Raw genomic sequence first — 22,099 nt, 5'->3', positions numbered from 1 at the left:
ATATTCATTAATTCAAATAATTAACAAGAAAAAGTAATAAATATACATCATTTGTTTAGTATACTATTAATTAAATGCTTTTTTAAATACATTATCATTGTTTTATTATCAAATCCATTGTGTATTTTGAGGTTAGAGTGTGATGACACTTTGACACATGGGGTTGTAATTCTGTCCTTATTACCTTTGGCGTCGGTGCAACCAGAAGAGGGTAAAGAAAAAATCGACAAAGTGTCATTTTTTATAGGTTATGAATGCAATAATATTTTTATTGTTATAATTAACGTGCGCAATCACACAGCATGTAAGTAGAATATTTTTCATTTTGATTTATCATTTTCAAGATGGTAATATAAATATTTATTTACATAATTTAGTGTTTATTAGAAAGTAAATTTTTAATCAATTGTAAATATATATATATATATATATATACTTGCATTTTCTCAATGGCCGGAAATTTACATATTTTTAATTATGCAATTTTTCTTCGAAAATTATAATTAATTATGTTTTTAAAAATAAAAAACTGATAATATGTTTTATTAATATAATTATTATATTATTAAATAGTTAATGATTTTGAAATTTTTATTTTATTTTTCCAATTATTTTTCGTTCAAATTATTTTATTTTTGAAATTTTAATCTTTTTAGTATTATTTAATTTTTTATATATTAAAATTTTTTTTAAATGTAATGTCGAAAATTACGATAATTATAGTGTTATTATTAAATAATTTAAATAAACAATGTGTCTCTAGTAATTATAATTATAATATTAGTAAATAGTTATAGGTTAATTATTTTTAAAACGTCTTTTTTTTATTATCGACAATTTTTTTTTTTTTTTTTTTTTTTTTTAATTACATTTTTCTAATTGTAGAAGTATTTTTTGTTTAAATTATAATTTATTTTTAAAAAATGAAAAAAAAAAATTTTATGTGTATACAAAAATTTATTAAAATGACGAAAATTGTGATCATTAATTTAGTGTTGAAATTATTATTAATTTAAATATTGTTTAGATAAACAATGACCGTTGATGGAGCAACTGGCAATGAACAAGTAATTTTTGCCACTGGTAGCTATGATCATTCAATTAAAATATGGCAAGCTCACACTGGACATTGTCTACGAACTGTTCAACACACTGAATCAGTATCCTTTTAAGAAAAATTATTTAAGCATTATTTTTTATTTAAAATTTTTTTTTTTTTAAATTTCTATTAATACTTTCTTGTGTCAGTTTTTCAGAAATGACAATTCAAAAGACAAAACGTCTAGAAATAAAACACTAACGAAGAAATAAAGGTAGCATAAATCTAATAGCAACAAATTAAAAAAAAAAACATAACAAAAAAATTTTGTACTCTTTCTCAAGACGCAGGACCTCAATAAATTCTTTTGGAAAATAATCATTAGACTTCCAGAATGCAATGAAAAAATCAAGAAGAAAAAAAACGCTGGGGTTTTTGAGAAAATTTGATTTTATTTTTTTTCGAAAAATCGCCGCCATTTTGTTAAATTTTAATATTTTTTAATTTAACATGCGGGATTTAAAAGAACGTTTAATCCAGAATTAGGAGGAAAAAGAATCATTAAATTATATGCATTTGCATAAAAGATACAATAATTTAAAAATATTTTATCGTCATTTTTTTGAAATCTGACTTTGCAATTATAAAAATTCAAATGCGCCTAACTTCGTTAAATAATTTTTTTTGGTAAAACGGCAAAACACGGGTCGTCTAAAATTGTGTGAAAAATAATATATTTTCATAGGAAACGATAACATGAGTTACAGAAACATAGCCTGTCTGAATTGAAATGGAATCGGCCTTCAAATAAAATAAATTATTCATTAATACGAATAATTTATTATTTAAAGCTAATATCCACATTTAATTTATAAAAATTTTTACGGCGTCGAATATTAAATTATCGAATTTCTATTTTAGCAAAATTGCATAAAGTTGGATTTTATATAATGCAAAATTTTCAATTTACATTTAACTAAAATTCAATTTAAAAGAATTTCTATTTAGCAGAATTCTTATAATTTCTAATAATTTTTAAAAATTTTAAATTCATATATAATTTCAATTTAATGAAATTTATGTCTATAAAAATTAACAAAAAAAGAATTAAGTAGAATTTTTCTTAAATGAAAATTCTATTAATTAAGAATTAGTTCCAAATAAAATTTTCTTTAATAAAAACTTTATTAATTAAGAATTTTGTTAAATAAAAATTCTGTTAATTGTGAATTTATTCAATGACAATTCTGTTCAGTAAATATTTTGATAAATCGAAATTTACTAAAATAACAATTCTGTTTAAAAAAAATTTTCTTTATATGCAATTTTTCTTGACATAAATTTCGTTAAATTGAAATTGTATTAATTAGTTTAATTATTTCACTTAAATATTTTATTTTTTACGAAAAATTATTTATTTGATTCAAATAAATATATATATGAAATTAGTGGATAATAGACAGGTAAATGATTTAATTGTATGAAAATAAATTTTATTTGATAAAAAATAAAATTTTTTTAGTGTAATTGAGATCTGGGAAAAGTCAGTGAAAAGTCGGGAAATTTTTTTCCTAGTAATTATTAGACACACTGTAGATTTTTGTTTTAATATCTAAGAGTTATTTCATTATTATTTTGATTAAAATTGTTGCTAACTAATTTTAAAAAATTATAATACTGTTATATATAAAATTATATTAATTATAATAATATAATAATTATTTTATTTTAATAATTTTAATTATTATATAATTTGCAGAAATGATTTTTTTAAAATTACTATAAATTAAATAACCTTAACATTATTTTTAAATAGCAAGTCAATGCTTTAGATATAACACCAGATAAATATGTAATAGCAGCAGCTGGTTATCAACACATTCGAATGTATGATTTAGGATCCAATAATCCAAATCCAGTTATTAATTATGAGGGTGTTACGAAAAATGTCACGGGATTAGGATTTCAGGTTTCTTTATTTTTCAAAATTCAATTTTCATTTTTTATTTCTAAATTATTATTAATTCGCATTTTTTTTTTTACAGGGAGAAGGAAAATGGATGTACACAGGTGGAGAAGATTGTTCGGCAAGAATTTGGGACTTGAGGTATATAGATAAATTATTATTAATTTATATAATATAATAATAATTATTATTATTATTTAATGAATTTTTATTTTAAATGAATTTTTTTTAAAGTTTTAATCCATAAAACTTTTAAATATTATAACTTTGTAAAATAGAAAATTAAAACATTAATACTAATAAATAAATAAAAAAACTGTAAATGTAAAATTAATATTTCTTTAAATTTATTTATTTATTATTCATAGTTTATGCCTTTTGATTTTGAACGGACTTTCGGTATACACATAAACTTGTAATACAATATTAAATTAAATTAATATTAAAACATTAAACAAAACTTTAAAATTTAAATTCTTTTAATTATTTTCTATATTCAATTTAAAAATTATTTGAATTTTTTTTTCATTCTTTTCATTATACACGAGAAAGTATTATAATAATATTTTTACTTTTTTTTTTGTGAAATTCTAGAGCCAGTAGTTTTCAATGTCAAAGGATATTTCAAGTATCAGCGCCAGTAAATTGTGTATGTCTACATCCTAATCAATCGGAATTAATTGTCGGCGATCAAAGTGGATTGATACATTTATGGGATTTGCGCTCTGATCACAATGAACAATTGGTAATAAATTATAAAATTAAAAACAAAATTCTAATTTTTTTTTTTCTTCTAAACGAGATTAAATATCAATTATCGTCAGGGAAAATTTGGGTAATTAAAGAAATTAATTTCTAATTGATAGAATTTTTAAGACATCTAATTTTTATTTGTCCGAAATTACAAATTTGCCCCGAACAAATAATCTATAGAAAGATTTCGGCGTAGTAATTTTCACAAAATTGATCAATCACGATTTCTTGATAATTTCAAAATTGGTTAATTTTTGAAAATTGTGCCCAAAAATTTTCTGTCGATTTTTTGTTAAAGTAAATTTTTAATTATTGTGATTTGAAATGAATTTGGTTTTAAAAAGATTTTTTTAATGTCAGGAAAATTTGAAAAATTTATTCCTGTCGCAATTACTTTCTTTAGAGCGCGTCACATATTAATTAATTTATTTTATTAATTTCAATACATATATATATATATATAAATAATTAAAAATGGAATTGAAAAAATTATTGTCAACTTTTTAGATTCCAGAGGCAGAGGCGTCGATACAAGACATAGCCATAGATCCAGAGGGTACTTATATGGCGGCTGTAAATAATAAGGGTCATTGTTTTGTTTGGGCTTTAACCGGTGGAATTGAAGATGAGCCAACTCGACTTAATCCTCGTCATAAACTTGAAGCACATAAACGTTATGCACTTCGATGTAAATTTAGTCCCGATTCAACGTAAGAGAAATATTAATAATATAAGTAAATAGTAATTTTTTCCAATTTTTTTTTTTTTCTGTTAACTTTATTTTCTAAATATTATTATTTTTTTCAGTCTTCTTGTAACAACGTCAGCTGATCAAACAGCACGTGTTTGGAAAACAATGGATTTTTCTGAAGTTCAAGTTCTTCAACATGAAGCAAAACGTTGGGTTTGGGATGCAGCATTCAGTGGAGATTCACAATATATTTTCACTGGTAATAAAAATTGTTTTGTACAAAAAAAAAAAAAATAATAATTTTATTAAAGAAAAAACTAAATTTTTTTCCAGCATCTTCAGATGGAGTTGCTAGACTATGGAATATTGCCACTGGAACGGTGGAAAGAAAATATGAAGGTCATCAAAAAGCCATAACAGCACTTGCATTTCGTGATGAACTTCCGTCTACTAGTAATTAAAATAATTATTAATTTAGAATTTCAACGATCAAAACATTTTTTTTTTTTAAATTGTCACGAATTTTATTTTATTTTATTTTTTTTTCGCTATATTTATGTACATAAAGTGCTAATATGCAATAACAAATTTATACGAGAAACAAAATTAATGTGTAGTTGAAATTTTTTATCTAAAACTAATTTACGTATAGCATTATTTATAAAGCCGTTTTTATACGTATAATATAAAAGCATATAATGCATTTTTTGAAAATTGAAATTTTGTCCCAAAAAAAAAATTTGTACACATATATTTTGAAATATATATGTATATAACAATAAATGCAAATATTTGATACTTTGTAATTAGTAACGATTTTATTTTATTTTTTTATATTACTCTCATTCATTCTCTATGTAATTATTATTATTATTATTCGTTAAAAGTTACCAGTCTTAAAATAGATTTATATATATACGCTTCATAATTCTTTGTAGCATCGAACGTGTAAATAAAATTTAAAACATGAATACATTTTCTTGACTCTCTTTTTTCCAGCGATCACATTATTTAGCTTTTTCGTTTTTTTTTTATTTTTTGTTTTTTTTTGTTTTTTAATATTTATATTTCTATATTTATAAATTTTCAAGTAAAATTTGCACTTGCTATTTAAACGATTGGTAATCTATCGACATCTCCCATTTCGGTTATCGTTTCGCCATCCATTGTGTAACTTAACATAAATTTCAACGATAGTGTTTCCTGAAAAATTGATTACAATTTTTTTTTATTATCATTGTCTATTAGATCAAGTGAAGTAAATGTAAATAAAATTTCTAATTTTCAGCAATAAATCTATTTTTCATGCTTTTAAAAGGTAAATTTTTTTTTTTTTTAGTATTTATTTTTATTTTATCTATAAAAGTTTGTTTTAATTCACAAAGCTATTCATTACAAACAAATTTTGTTTAACTCAAAATTAGAAATTTTATATAATAATCTAATAAAAAATTATTTTCTGATAATTTGAAGAAAAAAAAAAAAATAATTACCTTGCAAGGATTTGCAATTAATGCAATTTGTGTGATTGCTGACGGAGGTAGAAATGGATTATGAGCCGGAAGTTCTGTACCCGATGGTGGTTGAAGTCTACATTTACATTTCTGAAAAATAGTGATTAATTGTAAATTATTACAATTACATTACACAAAATAATCTTAATATATTATTATAATTTATTTATATTTATTTAATTAAATTTAAATTTCTCCATTATAAAATTTGTTTTATTACTTTTATTTAATTTTGTTTGTTGAATTATTTATTATTGCAAAAATTATAACAATTTTATTAAAATTATTTTTAACATTCATATATAATTTCATCATTAATAAAAATTATTGTAACAATAAAAAAACTAATTTTTCTAATTTAATTTTAGTAAAAAAAAAAAAAAAAAAAATTCTACTTATATTTAATTTCATGATTTTTGTTTTGTTAACGAATGATAGTGAAATAATTTTTTAAATTTTCAATTAAAATATATTGTATTCACCTTGGGCACAACAGCTTGAAATAAATAATTACTCAAAGGTTTAGAATTTTTGCTCATTGTTGTAACGACAATAACGGATACATCGGCAGGTCGTGGACTATCTTTTGCAAAATGTAATACAACTGTAATTCCATTTTTCTCATCGATTACAGTTAACGGTGGAATTGTTCCTGTAATAATTTGTAATCATAAAAAAAAAAAAAATAAAAATACATTAATTTTATACTATTAATTAAACAAAAATTAGTTAAAAATTAATTAATAACTAATTTTCAAAATTTAATTAATAATTAATTTCACTAATATTGTTACATTTTATAATATTTTTTAAAGAATGGAATTTTTCAAATACCAGGTGTAATATTTTCCAATGAAACGGAAATATCCGCTAATGATTTAATTTCAATTTCATTATTAACTGACAATAATGGAATATCGTTATCTTCTTTTTCTTTTTTCTCTTCTTCATCTTTGTTCGTGATTTTATTATTAAGAAAATGAGATTCAGCATTATCAAAACTATCGTCACCATTCAATAACATTGGCACATCATGACTTGTAATTTCGCATTTTCCTTCAGATTCTTTTTTTAATTTTAATTCACTTTCCAATGATTTTTCCATTTCTTTTGCGATATTACAATTATTTGTTTGCATTGAATTTGAAAATGTTGATAATTTTTTTAAACTATTCATAGGTAATCGACTAGTTTCTTTGCTAAAAAGAAAAGTAAAAAAAAAAAGAGAATCATTTTTTATTATTTAAATTCACATTAATCAAATAATAATAAAAATAGAAATTATAATTTCTTTTAAAATAAAAAATTTTTTTTTATATAAAAAATATAGGAAGAAAAAAAATGAATCGAATTAAAATTACCTTGCATTATTGAATGATCCTTTTATTGTAACTGATGACAAACTTTCCTTGAGTAAAGATTCGCCCAATTCATTTAAATCATCTAATGCTTTTGTTTTACTGTCTCCTTTTGGCTTTATAGTCACACTTTCAACTGAATTTGAAAAATAAAATTTTCTCGTTTTGTTTTTTTTTTTGTTCTCTTATTCATTAATAACAAAATAATAGAATATCAAAAAAATTGATTTTTGGCAACGAAAAATTGCGTGTACCTTTCTCCAAAAAAACTATAGATTACGAAAATCGGCAACAACTCTGGAAAATTCTAATAAATTATACACTATTTTAAAAATTTTCTTTTTTTTCTTCTTTTTACTATATTTTAAACGAGTTCCATGTTAGAAATGAATTGATTTTTGTTTATTAGTTCATGCTCCATTTTTTGTTTTTCTTTCTTTTTTTTTTTGATCATGCTGAACATAATTTCAAATGGAGAAAGTTAAGCACGAAATGTCTCGTTAATAATTTTGTTAATTTTGTCCCAAAAAAAAAAAAAAATAAATTATATGAAATGTTAAGATGAAATTGAAATTATAACGAAAATTTTAGTTTGTTTTTTTTTCGATAATTAAGAAACAAACCTGTTTTATTAGACGCAGCAATATTGATTGGTTGCATTGATAAAGCAGGTAATAATGGAGGTGTTTCGGGAAGAGAGCTCGAATTTGTTCCCAATGAATTAAAAATATCACCTAAAATATCCATATCTGTTTGTGGTGGTAAATTATTGCATTCATTTTCATTGTTTGTTGAATTATTATTTGTGGAAATAATTTCATTTGGCGCTGAGAGATCCAATAATGATGAATTATTTGTAATATTTGTATTTGAGGATGTTTCTGTTGTTGATCGATTAAGTACAAGTGTTGTTGCATATTTATCGAAAACTTGATCTAATTCATCGTTCGCTGCAAGTACTTCTTCTGCAATTTTATTATTACTTTAAATTTTTTTTTATTAAATGAATTTAATCAAAGAAATAGAAAATTTTTATAACAGTAATTTTAAAATAATTAAATTTTTAAATTAAATTTAATTAATTTTTGATAAATTAGTTGAAGATTTAATTTTTCTTTCTTTTCCCTAATTATTAGAATCAATTTCTCAGAAAAAAAAAAAACTGAGTCAATTGTTTACTCACTTAGCATATCTTCGTTATCTTGAATTTCGTTAGCGAGTCTTAATATAATTGGTTTGAGACGTCCACAGGCATCGTGTAATTCTTTCATTAATTCTAAATCTTCAGTATTTGCCTGACCAGGTGTATATGAATTTAACATATCCGATAAAAGTCTAGCATTACTGTGAACAGATTCTAATTCCATGATTCTTCGCGAATTCTGCTGAAGTCTCTTCTCATCCTGAAAACAACAAAATTTTTTGTTTCTAAAATATAAAATATTTAGAATATATATTTTTATCAATACTTCAAAGTTTCATATACATATATATAAATGTTTATTTTAAGTTAATAATTATTTAATATTTTTTATTTTAGGCCTTCGAGTGATTTTTAATTGAAATTTTAGTTCTAAAAAAAAAAAAAAATAAACAAATACCTCTTTCACCATTGTTTTAATCAATTTATTTGCCGCTTGATAATCATCAGGATTTTTGCTTTGCAATAATTTTTGAAGAAGTTTCGATTTTTCTTCATCTTCGAATATTTGACTTTTTGACTTTCCAGCTTTTGTCCCATCAATAATTGCGTTTGTCGATTGCAATAATTCCTCCTGTTCGAAAAAATTTGAATTTTTTCTTTTATTTATTTATTTATTTTTAATCAATAATTAATAAAAAAGGAAAAATAAATAAAAAAATAATTAACGAAATTTAAAATATTAAAAATAATTCAAAAAAAAAAATTGCAATTTAAAAAAACGAACCTTTACTACTCCTTGTTTTTTAAGCATTTCAAAAGCTTCCTTTATTTTTATTTCCCGTGGATAATCCACAGTCCATGCGTATAATAATTCCAATACTTTTTCACGCACTGCAACTGGTGTTGAATTTCCAAGATATTTTGGTGAAACAAGTTTTATCATTTCATTGAGAAAACGAAATTTTCCCACCTCCGCGTGAAATAAACCTCCACATCGTCTCATACACGTATCTAACAGCTGTAAATATTCAAGTGTAACAAAAAATAGAAAAAAAAGTGTAAATATCTCTACCAAAAAAAATTTTTTTTTTCAAAAATTCGAAATAATATTTATTTATTTATAATAATAATAATAATAATAATAATAATAATATAATAATTATTATTAGGTATTATATGTTTATTTTATTATTTATTTATAGTTCACACCTTTCGGTTTTGGATGAATTTTCGACTTACATCTCACATATTCACTAAATTAACAATTATTAATTCACATTTATTAAATTTTCAGAAACAAAAAAAGTCGAAAAAGTCGATTTTTTTTTATTTTAACAAACATTTAATTGGTTAATAAATATTTTACTTTACACAACTATAATTATTAAATATTAAATTCATTTTATTAATTCTGTAATGAGAACAATTCTTTAATGAATATTATCAAGAAAATTTATTTCGAATATTTTAGAATCGAACTAATTGTAAGACAAATTATCAAAATTTTATTTAAGTAGGACAAATTTCTGAAAAAAAATTCTTAAAGTTACATTTTTATAATTAAAATTAAAAAATTAATTATAATTAGAATTAAAAAATTTTGTCATAGTTTTTAGTTTTGATGGTCAAAAAAATTTCAAGCAACACTTAATTAAGTTTTACAGATTTTTAAATAAAAAATTTTTTTTTAATAATAATTTTGGAATAGTTTATATTGAAATTTTTAGAAATAATTGAATTTCAAAAGATTTTGTTAATTTTCAGACAATAATTAAATTTTTTACAGAACTAAAAATAATTTATCAAATAATTTTAGATAACATTTTTGTAAAAGTAATTAAATTATCAAAGATTTACAATTTGGATTTTTGAAATTAATTGAATTTTAAGTGATTTTTAATTTAAAATTTTTCATGACTTCACTAAAAAATTTTTTAAGAAATTGCAGGCAAAAATGTAATAATTTGAAAAAATTTTTAAGTGAAAAATGGTTTCAGATAGATGATTTTTCGAAAAATATTATAAAAAACCATTACAAAAAAAATTGAATTTCAAAAGAGTTATAATATTGAAATTTTTAAATTTCAAAAAATTTTTAAAAATTTTAAATTGAAATTTTTAAAAATAATTGAATTTCTAAAAGATTGTGTTAAATTTCAGACAATAATTATAATAAGAGAAATTTCTAGTGATTTCTGTTGATAAAGAATTTATTAGAAATCATATAAAAAAATTGAATTCCAAAAGTTTTTAATTGAAAAATGGTTTCAGATAATTGAATTTTCGAAGAATATTATAATTGAAATTTTTGCAAATAATTAAATTTTAAGTAATTTTAAATTAAAAATTTTTGATAATTTTATTTTATAATTTTTTTTTTTTTTTAATTATAAACAATTATTAAATTTCATAAAAATTTTAATTGAAAAATAGTTTAAGATAATTGAATTTGTGAAGAATTTTATTAAAATTATGAAAACTAATTAATTTAATGACGAATTTTAATTAAAAATTTGTTAAATAATTGAAATAAAGAATATCTGAAGAAGATTTGTATCTTATACTAAAAAAAAACGTATTTTGTTTAAAATTTTTGTAAAAAAAAGTCGAAAAAGTCGTATTTTTGAAAAAAAAGTCAAAAACTTTTACTATTCCAGGTGAAGATTTTTTTTCGTAAAGTGGAAAAATTTTATTCTTATATTTTCTCATTTTAATTTCATTCTAATAGAGTTTAAATCCTTTTTGTATCATTATTATTAATTTTTCAAAAGAACATTTTTTAAAAATATTTAATAAATAATATTTATTATTATTATTATTATTATTATTATTTGCTGTGAATAACGAATAAAAAAAAAGGAAAATAAAAATAACACGTAAACAAAAGTCTCCAAAAGTAAAATGTTTCTTTTTTAAATCATGAATTCAAAAATTAAAAAAATATAATATTTACCGAAAGTGCTTGTAATGCCTCCCATTCGCTTGTTGATTCAACAATATGAGTTGCCAAAAGTTTACTAGCAATGTGTATACCTTCAGTTTCTTTTAAAATTGTTACGCAAAAAGCTTCAATAGCAGCAATGTCAGGTTTTTGTGGATTTTGTGGATTAGTTACCCTTTCTAAAAAAAAAATAAACACCTCATATTGTTTTTGTCAAAAAAAAAAAAAAAATTAACATAATTTATTGATAAAAATATCTGCAGTAAAATGTATATAGATATATATTTAATATAAATTAATATATAAATTCAGAGATATCACAGGTGTGATGATGACGAACCTGCATTGAAATTTATGGTCAATCAAAATATTTTGATAATGTTTTTTTTTTTTTTAAATTCAGTTTCAATTTATTTTAGTGAGAAAACTAAAATTCAAACTTACGAATAAGAGCTTCGAGACTTGTTGTTACCACATCCATGGTTATTATTTTTTTATTTTAGCATTTTTCTGACAGAAATTGACAGCTTGTGTGAATTATATATTGTATATTCTCTCTCCGTAAAACACAAATGTCGATAAAATAGGTGTTTTATAATATCGATCTGAGATGATAATACAGAATATCTACATTAATGTAGATTTCTATTTTATCGTATGTGAATAAATCGTATGGTAATAAAATTGAAAAAATTCTTAAATTTAGAGGTGTTAAATAACTAATTTACAAGAGGCGATATAAACAAAATAGAACAATATAAATTAATTAGTAATTGTATACAAAAAATGGAAAAATATTTAATTTCTAAAATTTAGTTATCGACAGATGTTTTTTTTTTTTTTGTTACAAATTTTAACCGTTAGAGTGAAACATTAAGATTTTTGTCCCACATTGAAAAATAATGTATTTCAATAGTGTTATTTACTGCTATTTTTGAAGTTGATAAATATTACGTAACGTTAGATGTATTGTAGTATTTCTAATATATAATTAATACATTTAAAAAAAATGAATTTTTGTTCTTTTTTCTTTTACGCACTTTGTATTCAGTTTCAACATAAATCATTTCAATTGTTTCCGTGGTGTAGTGGTTATCACATCCGCCTAACACGCGGAAGGTCCCCGGTTCGATCCCGGGCGGAAACATTTTTTTTTAATTTTTCTCTGAATAAAATTTAATTTCTATTAAAATAAGAAAGAATTTTTAAATTAACAATCAATTCTTAATTCTTATAATGAAAAAAAAAATTTGTTTCAAATAATCACTTACTTGACTATTATCAAATAAATATTTGCTAGAACCAAATCATTTTTATTTGAATTAAATATAAACTGTATTTGAACCAATAATTTCTGTGTTTAAAACGAATACCATTTAATTGATTTAAATGAAAATTATTTATTTCAAGTAAATATTTATTTGAGATATTTACATTTTCACAAAAAAATTTTAAAGCAATATAAAGTATAACTTTGAAAAATATCGACAAAAATGTAAATAAAAAAAAGCATATGTTACAATATTTTATTTTCAATAAATGAAGGGTAGAATGACAAAAGGGGTCAAGCGCCAATTCACTGTTTTTACAGGAAGTAAAAAAAACATTTTTAAAAATTTTGCAGGTCATTTAAAAAAAAACTGAGAAAACCGTTTCGATATATTAGTATGTTTTAATAAATAAACAACAATTTGTTGAAATAAACCTACATATTAACGATAAAATTAAAAAAAACTGTGGTTCCTTGAGGTTATATCAACTGTGCACATTTTCTTTAAACATTAATTATAAAAAAAATATACAGTTTAAAGAAAAACTGGAAAATTAGTTTCTTTCTATGGAATCGACGAAAAGAATAGAAAAAAAAATTCCTTTAAAAAATTGTTTGTTTTCAAGAAAATTAAGAATTAATTGCTTGCTTTGGAATTGAGCAATACTTTCATCTTTAAATTCAATTGTTCACTTAGTATAACCATAAAAATATTTAAAAATTAATAACAAAATGATTTTAAAATTGTTTAAAATTGAAAATACATTATTATTATTATTAATTTTATTAATTAAAATATTATTAAAATAAAATTAAAATAAAATATTAAAATAAAACATAAAAAAATAATTTTTTTTTTTATTTTGATAATATTATTGACTCACCACTTTCTTTTGTTTTTCAATCAGGTTGCAATAAAGTAAATTTGAGGCTATTTTATTAATTTAATTTTTATTAAAAACTGATTTAAATACGCAATAAAAAAGGAAATCCTTCTACAGAAATGTGTAAATGAATTTTCTTGATTTTTTTATGCAAAAACCTCATTTTCGATAAATTGGCGCTTGACCCCTTTTGTCATTCTACCCTTCAAATGTTTTTACTACTACTGCAGGTTTGTTGATAATTGCCAAGGTTTTACGAAATTTAAAAAAAAAATTGAAAAAATTCTGAATAATTTTTAGAAAAATTCATTAGAAACATTAATAAATTATCCCTTAGGGTCCAGTTTCATCAACTCCGGTTAAAAGTTAATCAGCGATTAAATCTCTAACCGACCAATCATGAGCAATTAAATTATCTTTAATCGTTGATTAACTTTTAACCAGAGTTGGTAAAACTGGCCCTTACTATATATATATTAATTTATAATTTAATTTTTATTTCAAACCATAAAAATTACTATATACTTTAATTATTTTATTTTAATAAAAGGAATAATTATCAAATTATTGATAATTTAAAAAAAAACATTATAGCTAAAAATGTATAATAATGTATTTATGTGAAATTCTATTATATATATTGACTAAACATTACATATTCATTCATGAGTGAAAAATTAATTCTTTTCAGTTACCATGGAAATGAAACAAATATAAACATGGCTCTTATTCTGTAGTTCGTAATATAGTGATTATGATCTCATTTCGTGTAATATTGACACTATTTTAAAGTAAGTTTCATATAATTAATTAATACATAGTTCTAAATTTAAGAATAACCTTGGCAACTGTTTATGAACATTTTATTTTCACCGAATTTAATATTCTTAAAATAAAAAACAATTCTTCAATTAAAAAATATTCTCCTTTTTTAAAGATAATAGAAGTTACAAGTAACTTTAATATATAGTGAAGAAAAAATAATTGAATAATACAATTAGATATGTATTTAATTTAATATACTTCATTTAATATACTGAAAAAAAATTATTTGATACACATAATCGGTTACATGACTATTATCAAATAAATATTTATTTGAGACGCAATTAAAAGGTATTTGTTATTTTTTATTTGCAATTCAGACTGATAACATGATTAAAGGATAATAATTAATAATTTTATATTCAGTTTCATTATTTGATAAATAATATTTTTAATAAGTACTAATAATTTTTAATATTTAATAATTATTTTAGATTTAGAAAAGTACAAAATGACTGAAAAATGAATTTATTATATATCGTGATTTAAGTAAATTTCCATTCGCCAAAATACCACAGAAAAAATAGCTAAAGCACAAATGAAAATCACAACACCCTTATACATTATTTAATGATAAAAAAATCTATATTACTTTGATTCTTATATTTCCCTTAATATTTATTTTCGAATATATTTTTGAAATTTATTTACGTAATATTTTGACAGCACAATTAAATTACATTCATTAAATTAAAAAGAAATAAAAGAAAAAATATTTTCTAACCTACAAAATTTTCCAATGCATACATTAAGATCATGGAGTAGTATAAGGAGACCGAACGACGTACATTGAAAGTGGACCAAATTTTGGTAACAGCTTTGGGATCAGAAATCATGCGAAACTGACCCACCCCTGAGCCTTCTTGTGACAACCATCTTGGTTTTTTATCTCTTTCTTTTGTATATATTAGAGAAACACGGAATGAAAACATGGCCACCACAACAAGGCTCTCACCAGATGGCGTATCGCAGTATTTCAGATCCCATTAGTGTCATGAAAATACGTAATGGAACACAAGCGCTTTCGTGGGAAATATGTAAACAGAGGGAAAAATTAGAAGTACGTTGAACATAACCCAAAAATACATTGCTTCTTATTTTTAAATCTTTTACAATGGCTGACTGTCCAGCTGAATTTAACACATTCAGTGGCGCTAGTGTTTCATTAGGTGTATTTTCATGACACTAAGCGGTTACCAAAATTTGGTCCACTTTTAACGCACTACTCCATGATTAAGATGCATGAATTTTACAAAAATTTTCGAATTATAAAATTGCTACTTATCGACGATTATTATCAATTTTGTCACTTTTTGATTTTAATCTCATTTATTCCTTAATTTTTTGAACTTCGCTGGTATTTATTTAGAAAGATCGCTTTTTTTTTTTACTTTTCATCGAAAATACTCGTGTCACACGAAGGACACGAAGTATCTCGATGTTGTCAAGTACTGCTGGAGTCATAAAACGACCATTAGGGTATGGTCAAGGCCTAAGCACAATAGAAACGTAACCGGAATCGTAATATTTAGAAAATAGTAGCTGCACAACTCCAGCAGATTTGAGTGTCAGCTTCGTCATGTTCCCAATCCTGGTAGGAGAGAATTGACGCAGGAGAAGTTTCACATAATAGACGTTTCATATTTTGGGAGTTTTACTCCCACCTCTCAAAATAATGTTTACGACATATTTGCATTCATATTTGTATTATTTATTAAAATTGTGATTGTTTATTACTAAAAACTTTGATAACAGCTATTAAAAATTCAATATATAAAAAATATTATATGAATAATAAAATGAAAATAATAAAATTAATTTTCTTCCATGAGAAGTTGAAAAAAGTTCGGATATATGAATCCACGAGAAAAAAGACTTTGGAGGCCAAAAATTTTAAGTTATGTTTTGTGATTTTAGAATTGAAGATACACAAAGAGAATCAACTCTTTATGTCAATAATGTCTTTATTAGATCCAAAATATTCAACAGAAATTTATTTTGATTTTACATAATTAAAAATGAACGTTTAATCAAACTAAAATTATCACTAAACATAACCTAAAATTTTTTGCCTTTAAGGTCCCTTTTCTCGTGGAGCGTCACATAGTATAATGGTTTATAATTTGGAAAATCAAGTTTCCACTGTACATACTTATAAAAAAAATTATTGAGAATTTCAATGAGAAATATGTCAGACAACAATGTTAAATGTAGCTTTATGAAAAAAATTTAAGAATAATAGTAATTACTTCAATGTATAGCATAAAAAAATATATATAGTATATACCTCTCAATGAGTAATTTATATATCATCAGTATATATAACAAGCGCGAGAGCGAGTAGAAACAGAATTGCTTCAGTCCGTCAATGTCAATTTTCGCTTAATATATCACGGATAACCAGAGAATCAGCAATGCCGTCTTTGATCTCGGATTTTCGCAAGAATCATCCTTGTCCACCTTCCCAAAACTCACCCCTCATGCCGCACACGCGTCCCATCGTTCTCGTGTAAATTCAATCTCACTGTTTGTACACGAAAAGAGTCATCCAATTGCCCCTCTTTCTGTCTCTTTCACTTTCGGCAACAGATTGAAAATTCTACACACAACGCACTTGAAAAATTATTAAATTTCAATTAAATTAATCACTTCCATACGATTAATTCATTAATTATATTAATTTTTTAATTAGAAAATTTCTATTTAATTATTATTATTATTACTAATTTTTAAATAAAATTTGAATACATTTAAATATTTTGCTTACTTTCCAGTGTGCAAAATTATAGAACAATTCTGTATTAAATCTATATAAAATAACAAGTTCTGAATCTAGTTACTAACATGCTACTAAAAATTTTGTCTATAGATTTATTATGGATCTTTTCCATAACACTCTCATAACAAAAAGATATCCCTAGGATATCCATATCAATGGTCGATATCCTAGAATGGTCCCCAGGATATCTTGGGATATCCATAGGATATCCAAACCGCCGGTCTGTGTGACATCAACAGTACATCCATAGGATATCCACAGGATATCCCTAAGACATCCACAAAATATCTATTGGATAATATATCGCAGGATATCCATGGGATATCCTCAGGATGTCCGTGGGATATTCTTAGGATATTCACGGGATATTTAATATCTCAACATATATTTTTAAAGGTTAAAATTGTTAAGCTAATATAATGAATAATAATATAATAAAAACAAAAATCTTATGAGCTTCTAATTTATTTTAAATGAAGATTTGAAACGCATTTTTCAAAGTTTTTAAATAAACTCATGCACTTAATGTATAATTAATATTAATAGTTATTCGTTATTTGCGGGGAAGAATTTATATTGTTTAAAGCCAATTTATTTTCTGACAATATTAAGCATATATGAATAAAGGAATGAATCACGAATGAGAAAAAAATTAGTTAATAATTTTTCAAATTAAACAACTTTCTCAAAAAACAAGTTGCATTTTATTTTATTTATATAAAATTTAATTCACAGAATATTCTCACTCGTAGTTTCATAATGACTTTAAAAACAGTATCCTGAGAATATCTTCTTGACATCCAGAAGATATACTGAGAATATCCTGAAAATATCTGTGGGATATCCTGATGATATCTATGGGATATCCTGATGATATCTGTGGGATATCCTGACGATATCTATGGGATATCTGGAGGACATTTATGAAAGTCTATAGAGATATCCAGAAGATATCCAAACCGCCGACTTTTTGGATATCCTTAAGAGATCCTTTTGATATTAATAGGACATCCCTAGGATATCTGCGGGATATTATTAATATATCCCAAGATATCTTGTATTATTAGTGCAAGGTTAAGAATTTTTGTGTAAGTTCTAATTTAAATTATTGTTCTACGATATGATTCAAAATTATAAAAATAATAATTACAACAAATGTTTTAGAACGTTTGTTATATAGGTTGACGGATTTTAGTGGATCGGGGCTGGTAGTAGTACGGCAGCTTATTTTGTTGAGTGTTCTCCTTTTTTTCTTTACCAACCCCACATAATCTTGGCATGCGGAGGCCAAGATATCTGTATACAGATTTCCCAAAAGTCCCTAAGCAAAAAAAAAAAAAGAAAAAAATAATCCAAGAAGTTAAAAAATTTAAATTATATAAACTATAAAACTGTTTTAAAAATTCAAAAAAATTGTACCTATAAATTATTAAAAGGAATTTTTTTTTAAATTTTGAAAACCTTGAAATTTTTTAAAATGGAAAAAAATAAAAATGTTTTCATTTAAATTTTAAAGCAGTTATGTATAATTTTATAAGTTATTATATCAACAAACATGAATTTTGAAAATAAAAAAAAGAACAAGTTGTAATTTTTTATTCGTACTATTAAATATTTTTATTACAACTGCAGTTATTTGTTATTGATAACTGTCAAGGTTTTACATAATTTAACAAAAAATGAAAATTAATTTTTTCACGCGGGGAATTAATAAAAATTCTAAGGTTAAGAAGAAAAAGGGTTTTCATTGATTTCTGAACAATTTTGATATTTGGAGTTGGACTCATGCTAATTATCTCTCAAATTATATTTATTTTTGCATTTAAATTTTAAAGCAGTTACTTATATATGACTTTCAATGTTTTTGAGGACAAAACATAAATTTTATAAAATCTCGCATTTTTATTTTAACGCGTTTTTATTATCAGCCCCTCAGCTATTTTTATTGATACTCTATGTATTACGAAAAAATTATAATTTTATTAGCTGCTTTGTTTCTTGATAAAAAGAAAAGAAAAATTATCAGAAAGCTATTAAAATGGTTCTAGTATAAATACGAGTGGAATTCAACCAGATTTACAAACATTTAACTGAAAAGAACTGGTATCTTACTAATATTTTTAAAAAATTAATATTTAAACATTTAATCTGAATCCATCATGAAAATAATTAAATCCGTTACTGTATTACTTGTATCTCTTATAATTCAATCGGTTTCGGGACGTAATTTTTTTAAAGAACTTTATCATGACTTAACAAAACCAGTAAAACTTTAAATAAATCTATCATCTGGAAAAGTAAAATGCATTAAGCAAGTAAAAAATCTATTTAAAATATTTTTAAATAAAATTTAACAGTTACTAATGATATATTATAATAATTATAATTTTATTTATTTTTAAATTGCAGAAGAGTGTATTAACTATTATGCGCTAATAATAAATATAAAATATGCAGAATACATCCAGATTCTTAGGTATTAAAAATGATATTTGGGAAAATCCTTTTAAAAAATATATATATTAAACATTACATTTTACAATATGTATAAATAAATAAAATGTTATTATCAATTATTTAATGATTTATATTTTTAATTTAAAATTCCCTTTTATATTTATACTTTTAAATTAAAAAAAAATATTTGAAATTAAAAATTAATAAGAATTATGAATATATTATATGAGAAAATTCTTTTATTTTCTCATATTATACATAAAAATTTATAATAATTATTGTTAATTATTGTTCGCACAAATGGAAATTCTGTAAATTGATATTTTTACATTTTAAGAGTTCTAATAATTAATAATTCGTGCAAATGAAAATTCGATGTAATAGAATTTCTGATATTTAAAAATTCTAACTCACTTAAATTCGGCAAAATGATTTTTTTTTCTAAATTAGAATTAGATTAGATTACATTTCATTTAAATAAAAAAAATTATTAATTAAAACTTCAATCAATTGAAGATTTTTTAACACTGGGTCTCGAACAGTTCCATTATATTAACACTGAATTAAAGTTGATTTACAATAATTCATGAAATGAAACAGCAGCAGAATTACTCGGTATTTTTGATGTCAGATTTAAAAATAAAAACTGCCATTGAATTCGTAATTAATGACTCTGTTGGTTCTTATATTAAAAACTCCAAAAATAATTAACATATTATATTTATACTTAAAAATTATTAATAAAATACTAATATATGTTTAATAATTTCTTTTATAAGAAAGCAAATAGAGGAATGACAGATGTGTATGGTTATCTGTACATCCTATTCTACCCTCTGTCAACACAGTGGGTGACATAAAACCATTTAAATGCCCCCAAAGGGGTCTTTCAATTTTTTTCAATGGGTTCATTGCTTATGAGATAATAACTTAACGGGTAAAATATCCAGACTTCTGTATGATAAATAGAGATTAGTTTCAAAATATACGTTCTCCTTAGATGGCATATATTTTGTATATTATAATGTCTATTCGTTATTTCTCTTCTCTTTCTATATATTCTAACTCATTTTGTTATCCAAATTATATAATATGCCTACGCTCTCAGTTACTGTCCATAACAGTTATAAATCAAATAGGAACGCATGATTATGTTCTAAAAATCATTAGTTAGAATTTTCATTTTATGGAATTTCATTTGACATAATTATTTTTGAGCCGAATTTTTATTTGTTCGAATTATTACTTTGCAGAATTTTCATCAAAATGATTTTCTATATTGCAGAATTTTTATATAACCGAAAATTAACTTCACAGAATTTTTATTTGTCAGAATTTTTATTTTCTCGAATTTTCATTTAACATTATAGGGATTTTAAAGAATTTTTATTGGGTAGAATTTCAATAGAATTTTCTTTCATCAGATGAATTTTCATTTGTTCGAATTATTATTTGATATAATTTTCATATAAAGGCCAAAGCAGAATAGATTCTTGAAAGGGAAGGCAATTGTGAACGGAAAAAATAAGAATGAGTGAGAGAAGAATAAAGATATTTGCTAACCTTCTCTTACTCATTCTTACGTTTCCGTTTACGATTGTGTGTTCTCGTTCAAGAATCTATTCTGCTTAGGCCTTAACCGATTTTTCACGCTACAGAATTTTTACTTAACCGAAAAATCATTTAACAGAATTTCTAATTGATAGAATTTTCATTTGTCCGAAATTCCAAATGGCCGAACAAACAATCGATTTTGGCGCGATTTTTAAAATCAACCAATCAAAAATTATCCATAAAATTGTGATTTAAAAATCGCGCCGAAATCTTTTTGTCGATTGTTTGTTCGTCCATTTGCAATTTCGGACAAATAAAAATTCTATCAATTAGAAATTTTGTTAAATGATTGTTCGGTTAAGTAAAAATTCTGTAGTGTGAAAAATCGGTTATATGGAAATTATATCAAATAATAATTCGAACAAATGAAAATTTATATGAAAGAAAATTCTTAAGCTTTTACATGAGAGAGAAAAGGACAAAAGATATTTCTATCCTTTTCTCTTATGTTAAAGCTTAAGATTTACGATTAGAGATTTTATTCTGCTTAGGCTTGTTGCCATTGTCTCTACTCTCCATTTGTCATAATTCTTGTCAACAACCGCACCCTGCTCTAGTTAAAATGTAGTGACTTTATAGTTAGAATTAAAAGTTACTATAAAGTCACTAAATTTTCACTAGAGCAGGGTGCGGTAGTTGACGAGAATTATGACAAAAATGTCGAGTGGGGACAATATGGCAATCTTCCACTAATTTTTAGAAAGTGTATTAACTGTTTAAGCTGTATTCACAAGATAATGATATAATATGATTCATTTAAATTCTTTTCATTAATATGGCCGCCATCTGAATAACTGGAAGGTTTTATATTTCGAGATAAAAAAAAATACTAAAGCCATATATATTTATATAGAAGGAGGTATA

The 22,099-nt window shown here is 23.1% G+C and overlaps 3 protein-coding genes and 1 non-coding gene across 4 annotated transcripts in view; 3 read left to right on the top strand and 1 right to left on the bottom strand.

The window, feature by feature from the left end:
- The first annotated feature begins 153 nt into the window (after positions 1-153).
- On the top strand, positions 154-5,424 carry LOC127281689 (target of rapamycin complex subunit lst8). Its single transcript, XM_051305543.1, has 8 exons — positions 154-304; positions 1,028-1,160; positions 2,856-3,008; positions 3,085-3,146; positions 3,600-3,750; positions 4,266-4,468; positions 4,566-4,708; positions 4,783-5,424. The coding sequence occupies exons 2-8, from the start codon at positions 1,035-1,037 to the stop codon at positions 4,908-4,910; spliced, it is 966 nt and encodes a 321-aa protein (XP_051161500.1). The 5' UTR covers positions 154-304; positions 1,028-1,034; the 3' UTR covers positions 4,911-5,424.
- LOC127281687 (ADP-ribosylation factor-binding protein GGA3) lies at positions 5,249-11,999 on the bottom strand. Its single transcript, XM_051305541.1, has 11 exons — positions 11,851-11,999; positions 11,419-11,585; positions 9,250-9,483; positions 8,923-9,096; positions 8,505-8,724; positions 7,945-8,286; positions 7,325-7,457; positions 6,798-7,162; positions 6,446-6,615; positions 5,943-6,053; positions 5,249-5,652 (listed from the first exon to the last, which is right to left on the bottom strand). The coding sequence occupies exons 1-11, from the start codon at positions 11,885-11,887 to the stop codon at positions 5,560-5,562; spliced, it is 2,046 nt and encodes a 681-aa protein (XP_051161498.1). The 5' UTR covers positions 11,888-11,999; the 3' UTR covers positions 5,249-5,559.
- Positions 12,000-12,480: 481 nt separating this feature from the next.
- On the top strand, positions 12,481-12,553 carry Trnav-aac (transfer RNA valine (anticodon AAC)). The gene has a single exon. It is a non-coding gene; the product is annotated as a tRNA-Val (tRNA).
- Positions 12,554-14,257: 1,704 nt separating this feature from the next.
- LOC127281542 (cilia- and flagella-associated protein 276) overlaps positions 14,258-22,099 on the top strand; it is a 48,098-nt gene continuing 40,256 nt past the window's right edge. The window contains exon 1 of the mRNA XM_051305268.1: positions 14,258-14,351. The gene's annotated coding sequence lies outside the window, so the exon portion shown is untranslated. The remainder of the gene's footprint in view (positions 14,352-22,099) is intronic.

This window comes from Leptopilina boulardi, unplaced genomic scaffold (assembly GCF_019393585.1).
Source record: "Leptopilina boulardi isolate dan_hultmark-lab unplaced genomic scaffold, ZJU_Lbou_2.1 LbouV2_273, whole genome shotgun sequence".
In the NCBI taxonomy this organism is placed as follows: domain Eukaryota; kingdom Metazoa; phylum Arthropoda; class Insecta; order Hymenoptera; family Figitidae; genus Leptopilina; species Leptopilina boulardi.
This window is presented reverse-complemented; position numbering and strand designations above follow the sequence as displayed.

Excerpts from the sequence above, each read along its gene's own strand:
- LOC127281687 (XM_051305541.1), bottom strand. The coding sequence starts at position 11,887 with ATGGATGTGGTAACAACAAGTCTCGAAGCTCTTATTC. Across the intron at positions 9,484-11,418 it reads AGGCATTACAAGCACTTTCG|CTGTTAGATACGTGTATGAG; the intron begins GTAAATATTATA and ends GAATATTTACAG. Across the intron at positions 6,616-6,797 it reads ATTGGAAAATATTACACCTG|GAACAATTCCACCGTTAACT; the intron begins GTATTTGAAAAA and ends AAATTATTACAG.
- LOC127281689 (XM_051305543.1), top strand. The coding sequence starts at position 1,035 with ATGACCGTTGATGGAGCAACTGGCAATGAACAAGTAATTTTTGCCACT. Across the intron at positions 4,469-4,565 it reads AAATTTAGTCCCGATTCAAC|TCTTCTTGTAACAACGTCAG; the intron begins GTAAGAGAAATA and ends TATTTTTTTCAG. Across the intron at positions 4,709-4,782 it reads TTCACAATATATTTTCACTG|CATCTTCAGATGGAGTTGCT; the intron begins GTAATAAAAATT and ends ATTTTTTTCCAG.